Here is a 13,083-nt window from a genome sequence, read left to right as displayed (position 1 = left end):
TATATATATATATATATATATATATAAAACAAGTCTGTTTAACTTCCTATTTACTCTTGGTTCATTTGTAATACGTCGGTGTGAACAGGAGATTCTTTTTTCTCCCTCCAGGGGACAGGCTGGTGAAGGTGAACGGGGAGAGCATTCTGGGTAAAACCTACTCTCAAGTGATCACGCTCATCCAAAACAGGTGAGACACTGGTGTTGACAAATCTTGTTTTACGTTCCGTCTGACCCGTTACTTATTCATATATTATATTTTGGTCTTTGCGTTGCAGTGAAAACATTCTGGAGCTCTCTATTATGCCAAAAGATGAGGATGTGTTGCAGTTGGTAAGTGTGAGTATTGTCTTTCTTCTATTTTCTCTTCTCTCCTGCTTTTCACCTTGTTGCCGTGTTATATGTCAAAGCAAGTAAGCTGGGCTGTTTGCATGACATGCTTTTATTATAATTCATGGAGCTACCTATTAAAGTTTAACTTCAGAAATTTACCGCTGTCGATCGGCAGACAACTAAATGAGTTTGTGGGTATAAAAGAATGCCTGAACAGCTGCAGTGAATCAGGGCCATGAAATGAAAAACATTGTCAAACAATGTTATTGTCTATTGAAATAGACAAAAATGTAATAGGACAAAACATAGAAATATGCACGTTGCATCGGCCTCACTCTGTCCTCTAGCCGTTCCCTCCATCTTTTATCTTTCCTGTCATGTTTTTCATCGTGTCCCGACCCCTCTCGTCCTCAGGCGTACTCCCAGGATGCCTACCTGAAAGGCAATGAGCCATATTCAGGCGTGGCCCAGAACCTCCCTGCGCCGCCGCCTCTCTGCTACCCTTCCGCCAAGCCCAGCTCCTCCGCCCCACAGCACAACCCCCACAGTCCCCCGGACAACTGGCAGTGCCGACCGGGCCCCGCCGCCTCCCCACTGGACAACCGCCCCCCCGCCGCTGCCACTCCCGTCCTCGGCTGGCCAGGGGATCCTGAGGATTCCGGCGGCCACTTCGCCCTGTCGGGCCGGCACCGGGGCCGCTCCTCTTTGGCCATCAACGTGCTGGACTTTCACTTTGCTAACCACAATGCAGCCATCGCCTCTGCTACTCTGCCTCCACCGCAGAAGAGCAGCCTGCAGGCCTCTGCCCGCACCCATGCCGATACTCTCTGCCACCAGGCTCTGTCGGACTGGTACTACAGCCAGGCCGAGGCTGCAGAGAGCATGTCCCCCCGCCACCGCAGCATATCTCAGGATTGTTTAGCGGAGCTGGGGCTGGGGTTGGCCCTCGGCCCCGGTCCCGCATCTGCCTCCACAACCTCCGCGGAGAAACGCAGAAGGGAAACCCTCCAGTTCCACCACCAGGCGGCTGCTGCTTCCCATGATTCCTATTGGTTAGGGGGCTGGGGTGGTGTATCAGGACCAGGAAGCAGATCATGCTCAGAGAGCCTCCTGGCAGCCTACGCCGAGTACGAGCATAACTACGGGCGTTCTGTGGAAACACTGGCACAAGCTTCTGCACTGGTGTCACCGCATTGCGAACACTCTTCGCACGGGTCACAAGCGGCGAAATTCAGAGAGCAGAAAGATCAGAAGGTTACGGCAGGGCATCAGCACAAAACCACAGTGATGTCCCCCATCACAGCCTCCTCCACAGTGCCTCCTAGTGGCAGGCGGTCAGGCCAGCAGGTAGCCGAACCCCAAACACGGCGAGTAAAAGAAGAAGAGCTGGTGGGCTACAAAAGCTACAGCCCGTCTTTCTCCCGCAAAGCTGGCCACCTCCTCCAGCAGGCCCACTCCTTCAGAGAGCCCAGCTACAGCGGCCCCCACCTCAACTGGAGCCCCGGCAGCAGAAGCGGCCCCATGGACAGCGAGGGGGGCGTGGTACCCAGGCCCCGGTCTACCCCGGCTCTGTCTGCGCCAGAGGAGGAGAGAGCCCGACTGGGTGAGGACAGGGAGCTCGTCTCCCCCATCTCCCTGAATCAAGAGGTGGTCCTGAGGCAGAAGCCGCCTTCCGGCCGCCGAACCCCTGTTCAGGCCGTTCAACATCCCCACTACACCGCACCCGTGGAGTCACCCGAGCCCCCCGGTTTGGAACCTACACAAGGGACCCCCTCTCCTGTCTCCGGGGGACCCAGTACCAACCGCAGGGCTAATGGTAGCCTTGCACAGCATGCATTCAACTCCTTGGCCTCTATTCCCTTCATAGGTTAGTGACCTTTCCTTTCTAGCAACAGCTGCTGCTGTCAGGATATAATCAACCTAAAAAATGTCTTGATAATGCAGTTTCATTTTACATTCATTTACATCATTATGTTACAAGTGGTGCTCAATTACAACTGTGTTTCTGGAGATAAGATAACACTAACTTAGTATTATCAAAAACTAAATAAAAACAGGCACACCTTTATGTTTGGAACAGTTAATATACAGATATACAGTATATACATATATCTGTTGCTACAGATCTAAAATATTACTCTTAATGTAGTATGTGAGGCTTTAGTCGTGCTCGTTTTCTCTTTGTGTGATTCTATCCTTTCCCACATTTCTGTCTGTGTCAGACATGTCAATAATAATACGTGTACAGTCAGTGCATTTCTGTATGTTTCAATTTGTGTTGATGAATGTTCTAGTGTGTTTTTGAATGTTTACATGTCCAATGTTTGTCTACTGTAAAAGTTCTGGAAACATTTCTTAGAAACAGAGCTGCTCTGGAGTCAGAAATAGTCCTACAGGTTCAGTCAGCAGGTCAGATGGCTAATGTGAGCAAAGACTGCTGTGTACTGTAACTGACATTAGTGGGTCAGTTCACTGACTTTATGACTCCTCTCTTTGTGCCAGTCTCACAGGAAAACCTCTCATTATTAGCTGTATGAATTGAATTTATTATTAGCTAGATGAATGTATATTTCCAAGATGGCTACCCAATCTGCTGGCCTCGTGGTCACACCAGACAAACCGAAATCTTCGCCTTCATTAGCTATATTTAAAATTGCATAACATTTTTTTTGTTTGCTAACAAGTCAGTCAAGATAATATAAAAAACTATGTAACGCTATAGCTAGCTCATTTTTCATCTCTGAAATTGACCATTGACACCAAATGGGAGATAGTGTAGCTGTCAGTACAAGTACAATAAGAGATGTAAACGGACATTCACACAAGGCTTCTGGTAATTATAGTCTATACCACGAGTATTCACTTCAAATTGAAAGAGGTCCAATCACTAACATTTCCACCCAGCGAAGGTCAGAACCACATAATGTGTAGATTGCGTCCAATAGAATACCACTACGTGTATCAATTTAAACCAACGTGCATTTCCACATCATTTCGACAACATTGTTAGTTTTTAAAGTAGGATACTTCAAACATACAGACACATTGAACTTGTATGGAAAACAAATAACTATTTTTCCCATAAATACAATTAGTCCTAGCACAATGAACCCACGGCCTAGATTTAAGTTAAGGAAAACAAGACAGAATCTTCTGAATGACATAAATACATTACATTACAGTCATTTAGCAGACGCTTTTATCCAAAGCGACTTACAATAAGTGTATTCAACATCGGTTTTCGAGAGAAGACCAGAAGTAATAAGTGCATGTCCTTTCCTCAAACAAGCAAACAAAAATACAAAGTGCCTCTTTCAGAAAATGTCTTTCAACTGATGAGAGATTCTTGGAAAATGTAGTGACATTTAATGTGCCATCATCGTATAATTGCCAATTACTTTATTGTACAGTAAAATGTACTGCCATTAAGGTTTGTCAGGTAGCAGATGAAAAACTTGTGGTTCTCCGTTATTTCTGCCTCCAGAGCAGGCCTGCCTCCACGAGATGTTCTAACTATCTAATCTCCACCTGAGGAACCTCTTGTCTTGTCCTGTCAGCATGTTTAATCATTTCTCATCGCTTGTTGCCCACCTGTGATGATGACTTGCAGATGAGCCCACCGGTCCTAGTATTGACCTACAGGCCTGCTATGTACCAGCCCGCTCTGTTGTGTCCAGTTCACAGGCCTCCACCATGGCCACCCTCACTTCCACCTCTGTATCCCCCACCCTCTCCTCCATCTCCCCCTTTGTCCGACTTCGTCCTCGGGACTGCAGTGAGTCTCACTCACCCACTCTAAATACTGCAAGGCCTCACAAAGGGCTGGGCCAATATAGACAGTATGTTTGAACCGACACTGCTCAACATCACTGCCAAAGTTTTTTGAATCAAAATGACAAGCAGTTATGCAATGCCTTTATTTGAAGGCACACTGATATATTTGTCCAGCCTCCGACTCATCTTAAAGGAGTGCAGTGACATTTACCAATTCCCTCCACTTTTTGGGGAAACAAATCTGAACCCTTGAATTCATCGTTTGAAGTATTTAAAGCTGCTGTATGAAGAATTTGAAAATCTTTGGTTGCATTCCAAATTCCATACGAACATGGTATTTAGTACTCTAAAAGAGTGTGTGAGATGTTTTTAGTATGTCTGAAACCTTAGATTGAATCTAATAGTATGCAAATTGCATACTCTCTCTGGTCGAATATTACAATATGCAAAGCCTGGGCATTACGCCGGCATAAATCTACCACAATGCAATGAGGCAGTGACGACAGTGTTCATAGCAGACAGCTTCTTTCTTTGCTAGGCCTCTTATATATCTTAAGATGACTTCAGACTAGTTTGGTCACATGAGGTTGGCAAAGGTTACCATGGTTACTCCAACCGGCAGCTGGAACAAAGTCAGAATGCTTCGTTGTTGCAGTTGGGAACAAAAAAAGTTGAAATGACTTTAAAGTAAATGTATTATTAAGTTTCTGCAAATCAGACTTTTGTATACTGTTGGTTGTCCATGCAACAGAATTCTATGATTTTTATTTCATGATTGGACGTTTGTCTCTAAAATGCTTCTTCGGTCACTGTTGACTTCTCTTGTTATTTGGCATCAAAATGATTTGCGATAATCATGAAAAACAACAAAGTTAAGTGTGTTTTCTTCACCGTATGCTCGCCACATTGGAGAAAAAACGGTTTCTCTTTCTTTTCTTAATTTTCATTTAAAGCTTCTGATAACAAAGAGGCATTGTATGTTTTATATCCAAAACTAGGAACCACAAATCCAAATGTCACGGTATTCCTTTAACATGCAGTACGTACATTTAACCCCTTAATTCATTCACTTGGCTCATGTTATACTCACAGTTTGAGACAACAAATCACTGAAATCACTCATCTTCTTGTCATTTCACATGTCACTACCATACAGTGCATATTTTGTTAACCACTTAGTCTCCTCCTCCTTTCCTCCTGACTTGTCCTCTCTCTCTTCAGGCAGTATTAAAAGTCGCCGCTCCTCTTACTTGCTGGCCATCACCACAGAGAGATCCAAGTCCTGTGACGAGGGTCTCAACACCTTCAGAGAAGAAGGCTGCGTCTTCTCGTAAGAACTCAGAGGACACACTGCATTCTTTACTGAATGGGTCTTTATAGATAGTCCTGATAGGCAGGTGGCACCTTGCATGGTAGCCCATGTCATCAGTCTATGAATCTACACTCACCCTGTTAGACTCTCTAGAAGTGCTGTTTATGTAACTTGTGTGCTTTCCGTTTCACAGCAAACTACCAAAAAGGGTCAAGAGCTTTTTCACTGATGGGGTGAGTGTTCAACAAAGTTGATCGTTACACTTGATGAATTTTCCAGCAAACAAGAACACTGTCTGGTGTGCAACCCATAAAACCCCTAAATTGTGCTTTAGTCTCTGGAGAGCCTGCGAGCCCAGGAGGAGGCCCGGTCCAAACGCCACTCCACCTCTGAACTGGGAACCATCACCTTTAGTGATGTTCGCAAGGAGGGCTGGCTGCACTACAAACAGATCCTCACCGAGAAGGGAAAGGTACGACACTGCCTGTACACACTTTAGCTAAACTCCACCCCCGTCATTACTGTTACTGCGCCTGTCAAGCTTTCCATTCTACTAAACACTTTTTACAATTATAACAGTGGCGGACTAGAAATTGTAATAGTTTTTTAAACAAAAGTCACTGACTTCAGGTAAAAACAGGTTTCTCACTTCTAGTCAGCAGCTGTCCATTTTGTCAGCTGAAATTTGGCCGGCAGATTTAACCCTGCAAAATGGTTTTCAATATACATTTGATGGCTACTTCCATATGTTAATTCAGCATTAAAAGTGCAATGTATAAGAAACTACTAACTCACAGCAGGGCAAGAATACGCAAACTTTGAACTCACTGCTGAACCTCTGAGAGCCGATCAAATTAACACTGCTATCTTATAATCTTCACATGCTTTTTCTTTTAAATCCCACTGATTTATGAGCCATTCAGGAGGAGATACCCATCATTTTCTGTAGAAAAAAACAAGAATATCCATAAAAGAATGAAAGCAGAGCGGATAGTGAGCAGCCAAGTGTCTGCACTGTCTAACGTTACATTATTTTAATAAATGTAATGTTATTTCTGTCTAACATAAAAACTTTGAAGATATTAACAAACTAATGAGTTTGGCCAAGTCATTTCAGACATTCATTCAGCTAGCTCACTGCATTTAGTTGCCTCAGTACTTGTACTCAATGCAATGTAAATAAAGTAGCTAGTGAGTCTGTGTAACTTGTAGCATGTAGCCAGGCATGCTAAAGTTAGCTGATTATGCTACAGCAGCTAAACACAGTTTAATCTATTCCCCGCCCCTTTCTCTTCTATTTTGGTTTTGGAAGGTGAAAACAAAGACACCACCTTGCAAAGTGTTTTTGGTACACAGTATCGCTCCATGCACCCTTCTTTGGCATGTGGAGAAATCCAGTGGCAGGCCGTGCATTTTATACCTAGGCCTTCACTGTTGTCCTGCAGCTGAAATACCACCTTATAACCACATGATGGCGCCACAGATATTATCAGTTTCTAAGGCTGTAACTATGTACGTATTAAATGTACGTACCTATGTACGTATTAAATGTACGTAACGTTCGGTACGAGACTTGCAATACGTTTGAATAGTACTAGAGCATCTGGAAAATGCAGAAGCTTATATTGAGGAAAAATATAATGTTTTCTGCGCTCATGGAGGACAGTGGTTCTCAGCTGGTCTGGCTGTGGGACCCACCATCATTCCTTAATGACAAGTCACGGCCCAAAGAGATCGTCTTATGATTTTACTTTCACAACTTGAGCATTGTATGTACTGCTCTGCAGTGTCTTTCCTCGTCTCAGCCCCCTGTGTCATGGTGCATCTCACTCAGTCAGAATGCCCATATTTGATTGGCTGAGCTGCATCACGCGATGTGATTCACTACCCGACATGCCTCTGCTGTTTCGTTTCACGATAGTCACGTGCTCGCCCACTGACCACTCACAGCGCACTCTGCACCTCGCGGCAGACACTGAGCTGCACTAATGCTGACGTCATTATAGGCCGGCGAGCAGGCTCTGATACGTCAAAGAATATGCCCAACATGTCAAACTAAAGATCTGATTGGTTGAAGAATATGACAATCAACAATATCGTCCCCGTTCACTTAAACTGCAAATGGATGCAGGCCTCCGTCTGCAGGCCTGGGTCTCTGTTCTTACCTAGAGACACAGAGGTGAAATCTGATTGGATAAAAGCTCTACTTAAAACAAGCTGCACTGGAAGCAGAGCAACTGAGGAAGACAGCAGCTGTGCAATGAGAAAATAAGATAATGGGAAAAATAATTTTATATATTATAATACATGTAGTGTATTTAAGAAAAATTATTAAATTATAAAATAGATATAGCTTTGTGATTCTGTTTAGGCCAGCAGAGAAGGCCTTGCAGGCCCTGACGGCCCGCCACTGGAGAAATCCAAAGTTAACAGGCCGTTCTACGGTTGCTCAGCTACAAAGGGAGCTTTTCTATTTCAGGTCGTGTTTTTTCAGGTTGTTTCTGTATTTCCTAATTGTAGAAAGTGGGTGGCGGCATGCGACCGTGGAAGCGTGTCTTCTCTGTGCTCCGCTCGCATTCGCTCTTCCTCTACAAGGACAAGCGAGAGGCGGTGCTTCACGGGGCGGGGCCAGGCCAGGACGAACACCCTCCCATCAGCATCCGCGGCTGCCTGATCGACATCGCCTACAGCGAAACCAAGCGGAAGCACACACTGAGGCTGACCACGCAGGACTTCTGCGAGTACCTGCTGCAGGCCGAGGACAGGGACGACATGCTGGCCTGGATCAGGGTCATCAGGGAGAACAGCAAGACCGACAACGAGGTTAGATCTTCACACCCAGTTTATCTTGTGGAATTTACACACAAAACACCTACATGCGAAACTAATTTGTCACCTCCGTTTGCTCTAGGAGATCGGCTTCTCAAGACAAGCTCTCATCAACAAGAAGCTGAATGACTACAGAAAACACAGGTCAGCGCGGCTTTGTTTAGCAAGAAAGGCTTGATCACAACTGTCCCTTATCCTTTGTGTAATCAGGAGTCACTGTAGCTCGGGGCTGGAAGCCTGTCAGAAACAATTACTTTGAGTGCAATTTTCAAAAAGCAAGAATAAAAGCGCATCCATTTTTTTATTTTTTACATAAGACTGAGGTCAAGAGGTATTCAGACCTGTAAGACCCTCTTATTAACTGTCTTTATTTCTGTCCCTGGGTGCAGTCTGACAGGTAGTAAGCCGGACTCCTCTCCCAGAGCCCACCGTATGATGCCTCCCTTCCTCCTGGCAAAGACCGACAACACCTCAGTGAACCGAGCCTCCAGAACCGGTGGGTTCAAACACGACTCCGGTCTGCGTTCACCAACATACAACAAAATGCTAACAGCCCTTTAGCCATGCTAGCAGTGCGGCTCTAAGGACGGCACCCAGAATACACCTGTGAAAATGACCAATTAGATCACAGAGAGAGAGTTAGAGGACTGTAAATGTGTCTGATACTGATATGAGTAGACGAGCATTGAGAATAAACCCTTTGCATTTGTGTTCATAGACATGTTGTGTTTGCGTGTACATTTGTGATGCAAAAAAAATATTTTTAAAAGAGTTTTTTGTTGTTCTGAATGAAGTGTTTGCTATTGCAAGAGATTTGGGACAAAGAGGGCCCTAGTTTCAGAAATTGTGTTTTAGCAACAGCAAAAAATATATATCAATTATTTGAGCAAAACCAATATTTCCTAACACCTGTGTTTGATTGAGGTGCCCTGTAGAGCTGCAAGTGTGGCTGGAGATGTTTTCTTGTTGAAAATCTGGCCACTTAGTGATAATACACTGTCATTTTATTAAGTTATTTTTTCATGTGGATATAAATACCAAATTTAAATGTGGTGTGTGTGTGTGTGTGTGCCCAGATGACAACAAGGCGCTGTGGGGCATCAACATCATGAAGAAGGCCAAGAAGACAGGCAGTCCGAAGGCTTTTGGCATGCGGCTGGAGGACTGTCAGCCCGCTGTCAACCATAAAGTAACGTGATTCATAACATAAACATTACACAAATTCTACTTCAGTGTCTAAACTCATTCGTAGACAAAATCGCTAACCACGTAGCTGATACTTTAACATTTCATAAATATTAAACGATGAAGAAGTAGAACGGAGGTCAAAATGGACTCTTTATTAATTTTCTCTCATAACATACATGCTTGGAAGATATGCAGGGTTCAGAAAAATCCTCTCTTGTTCTCTTTCAAACAGGGAATGTAAAATATAACATCATTTGAATGATTTTTTTTCTGGAGATATTGTCAGCCAGAAACTCCAAAGGGCCGTTTTGAGGCTACTTTGCTGTCAACTATTGTGGTTGAGGGTGAATTTGAGCGTTCCTAAACCAAGCCGGAGTGAATAGAGAATACCTTTCCACTAGGTTACCTTTCATCAGAGCACACTAAGTGCCATAGCTGCAAGAGTTTGTGCTGATAACCCAAAAGTAACCTGCAGACTTTATCTACTTTATTGGCTTGTTTTCATTAGTTTATTATTGAGGCTCTTGTGAGATTTGTTTCTGTAGTCTGTGGTCGGGAAGTGATTCTTCAGAATCAGTACTGCCAAGCTGACAATAAGCAGGACTGTAAAGCTAATATTTTTTATCTTTATTAAAGGGGGGGGACTAAAAGTGAAAAGAGTTTAAAAAAAATAATAATAAGTAGATCTCACCATGAAATTTCCCCAGTGATTACTTGCATTTAGATTCTTTTTTGTTTTTTATATAACAAGTTTTCTGAAATGCTGTTTAAATATACAAATGAGGTATCAAATATGATCTAATTTGCATACATTTCCACAACAGAAATGTGAACACTGGATAAAGCCAGGCTCAAGATTCTTGTTTGATTTTGTTGACATCTTAGAGTCAAAGCCTTTGAATTTCTTCTGTAAACACCTTTGACTCAAATGTGTTTACAGAAGGAATTCTTTGGATATATCTTTGAATCACTCCATAAATCAGAAAATACTCTAAGCCAGCCATAAAAAAGCCATGTGTTTATGTATATAATGTTGTATAAAATAGGCTATGAATGATATATGAACAAAGAGGAATGACAGTGAAACGTTTGAGACAGCAGTGGCATTAAAGCATGTGAACATGTTCTAGTAGAAACCTAGAATACTAGTATTACTTTTTGGTTTCATTCCAAACACCCTTTTGTCGCTTCATCCCTCCACTCTTATTTCTTCTCTTTCACCTCATTTACTTCCCTATGCCTCCCCCTCTTCAGTTTGTCCCTCTGATTGTGGAGATGTGCTGTGGCGTGGTGGAGGAGACGGGTTTGGATTACACCGGTATCTACCGGGTGCCGGGCAACAACGCCATGGTGTCCAACCTGCAGGAGCATCTCAACAAGGGCATGGACATCAACACTGCTGAGGAGGTGTGCAGGATGCATGGAGAACGGGTCCACTATTATCGCAGCGCTTTTTAAACCTGTTTCGAAACCGAGTGCTGCAGGGATGACATATGTTTGTAGGCCAAACCGGAAGTCAGCATGGCACTGGTTCCCTCGACAAAAAGCAGAGGGGATCTTTCCATCGGATTCTGGATTTTCTGCAGAAAATAGGCTCAGTGGCAAACAGCTGGATAATTACACATTTTGTTCTTCACAAAGGATCACCACTTTTATGATTTTTGAAGTAAAAAGCGAACGTGAGGCTGTTAACAAACTGTTAACGTCACCACCGCTGAGCTAAAGGCGGACTAGTGCTCCAGTGATCATGTTTAGTTGTCTCATTTAGACAGGTAAAAGCTTCAAAATTCATGAGAGGAGTATCTAATGTATTTCATACCGTAGAACACAACGTTAAAATCTATCAAGAGGAGGGAACCGGAAGCACAAAAACACTGACTCGTTTTCCGGGTTCTAGGGCGCATTCCTGCAGCGTTCAATAAACGCGTTAGCTGGAGTCGTAGCTTAGAGGAGTCTTGTACCAAACATCATTTTGTTAGATCAGATGTGTCATTCTTTTCACTCTGCACGCGAAATACTGAACTCTCACTCTTCCTGTCTCCACAGAGATGGCAGGACCTGAACGTAATCAGCAGCCTGCTCAAGTCCTTCTTCCGAAAACTGCCTGAGCCGCTGTTCACTGATGGTGCGTTCAGTCATTGTTCATTATGGAGCGTAGCATGAATCACAACCAACCTGTGAAGCTTAGAATATAAAACGAAAGTTACGAATGTAACTACGGTTCTATGAATCCTGGATGACCGCCAGAGGCAGTGCTTAACACTGGATATCTTCCGTCTCGCGCATGCGCAGGTCGAATATTTATATCAACAAAGTCACATGTGACCTCGAATGACCCCCCGTCGTCTATAAGTTCCGGTGTCATCCTGAGTTCAGTCCTATGGAATCTTCTCGCGAGTTCACGAGATTCCGAGTGACCAAGAACTCTGGCGGTCATCCAGGATTCATAGAACCGTAGTTACATTCGTAAGTTTCGTTCTATTTCATCCTTACTGACCGCCAGAGGCAGTGCTTAACACTGGATGACTTATACCAAAAGAGTCACGAGGAAGCACAGTAACTACCTCGTATAGCTCCGGCAGAGAAAACTGGCCAAAGAACCCTCCCCAGTGGGTGAGGGGTGGCAACGTTAACTCTGCAGTGTTTGGTGAATGTGCTCGGTGATGCCCACGAGGCCGCAGCACATATATCCTCCACAGGCACACCTCTCAGGGCTGCCCTTGACGTGGAGACACTCTTGGTAGAGTGACCCTTCACTGACAAAGAGCTGCTCCGACTGCCGTATGCAAGCGGTAGCTTGCACATAAGCTCTGAGGGCCCGCACTGGGCACAGCAGCCTTGACCTCTCCTCTCCCGATGGGGAGAGGAGAGGTTCTGAGCCGCACACCAGTCAGAGAACAGCTTCCACCTGTTTTTGTACCGCAGGCAGGTAGATCACGCGCTGGCATTCAGAATAGTCAGTCTGACTGGTTCTATGCACCACTCAGCATCCGGTCGGGCCCTCCCGTGACCCCTAGTTGAGGGCGGCAGGGATTGGAATGCCAAATCCGACCTTCTAGTTGCGACAGGAGATCCCTCCTGTCGGGGAAGAACTCTGACAAGCGTTTAGCAAAATCAGAGGGAATGGTGGAAAAGGCATAAAGAAGATCCTCTGGCCACGTGTGAGCCAGGGCATCTTGACCCAGAGGACTGGTCCTCTCCGTCAGGGAGACCCAGTGGGGGCAGTGGGTCGACACATCTGGATGCAGCCGCCACTCTCATGGTGGAGGCTTGTGACGGAACAGGAAAACCACAACCTGGTTCCGTTCTCCTGGTGGGTACATTGCCCACAGGCTGGTCAGGCGAGGGGCCTCCCAAGTCAGAAGGGCACGGTGATCCCCGTAGCAACTTCTGCAGATCTGGTGCCCCATTGATAGTTTATGTGAAATCACAGCAGAGGTGTTGTCAAATCGGACAAGCACATGCTTTCCCTTCAAATATGGAAGGAAGTGCTTGAGCGCTAGCTCTAGAACCCTGACCTGCCCCTGCGGTCTTTGAGCAGACAACTGCCCCCAAGCTGTCCTGTCACACTGCACCCCGCCTTGAGAGGCAGGTATCTGTTGTGACAATCTCCCAGTGGAATGGAACCGAGCCCATGGGGACACTGT

General features: G+C 44.9%; 1 protein-coding gene across 8 annotated transcripts in view; it reads left to right on the top strand.

The window, feature by feature from the left end:
• The window catches only part of LOC116380960 (rho GTPase-activating protein 23-like), a 65,891-nt gene that overhangs the window by 42,476 nt on the left and 10,332 nt on the right, over window positions 1-13,083 (top strand). For 5 of the 8 annotated variants that reach the window (XM_031842804.1, XM_031842792.1, XM_031842775.1 and 2 more), the window contains exons 5-17: window positions 112-190; window positions 279-339; window positions 748-2,200; window positions 3,944-4,108; window positions 5,329-5,437; window positions 5,613-5,652; window positions 5,754-5,891; window positions 7,940-8,242; window positions 8,331-8,392; window positions 8,638-8,744; window positions 9,325-9,437; window positions 10,691-10,843; window positions 11,483-11,561. In XM_031842804.1, coding sequence (XP_031698664.1) covers window positions 112-190; window positions 279-339; window positions 748-2,200; window positions 3,944-4,108; window positions 5,329-5,437; window positions 5,613-5,652; window positions 5,754-5,891; window positions 7,940-8,242; window positions 8,331-8,392; window positions 8,638-8,744; window positions 9,325-9,437; window positions 10,691-10,843; window positions 11,483-11,561 — 2,862 coding nt within the window. The remainder of the gene's footprint in view (window positions 1-111; window positions 191-278; window positions 340-747; window positions 2,201-3,943; window positions 4,109-5,328; window positions 5,438-5,612; window positions 5,653-5,753; window positions 5,892-7,939; window positions 8,243-8,330; window positions 8,393-8,637; window positions 8,745-9,324; window positions 9,438-10,690; window positions 10,844-11,482; window positions 11,562-13,083) is intronic. The other 3 variants (XM_031842785.1, XM_031842779.1, XM_031842797.1) reach the window with 2 other exon arrangements.

This window comes from Anarrhichthys ocellatus, unplaced genomic scaffold (assembly GCF_004355925.1).
Source record: "Anarrhichthys ocellatus isolate YVR2014 unplaced genomic scaffold, GSC_Weel_1.0 scaffold4, whole genome shotgun sequence".
Lineage (NCBI taxonomy): Eukaryota > Metazoa > Chordata > Actinopteri > Perciformes > Anarhichadidae > Anarrhichthys > Anarrhichthys ocellatus.
The sequence above is the reverse complement of the archived record's forward strand: the minus strand, read 5'-3'. Positions and strand labels throughout refer to the sequence as shown.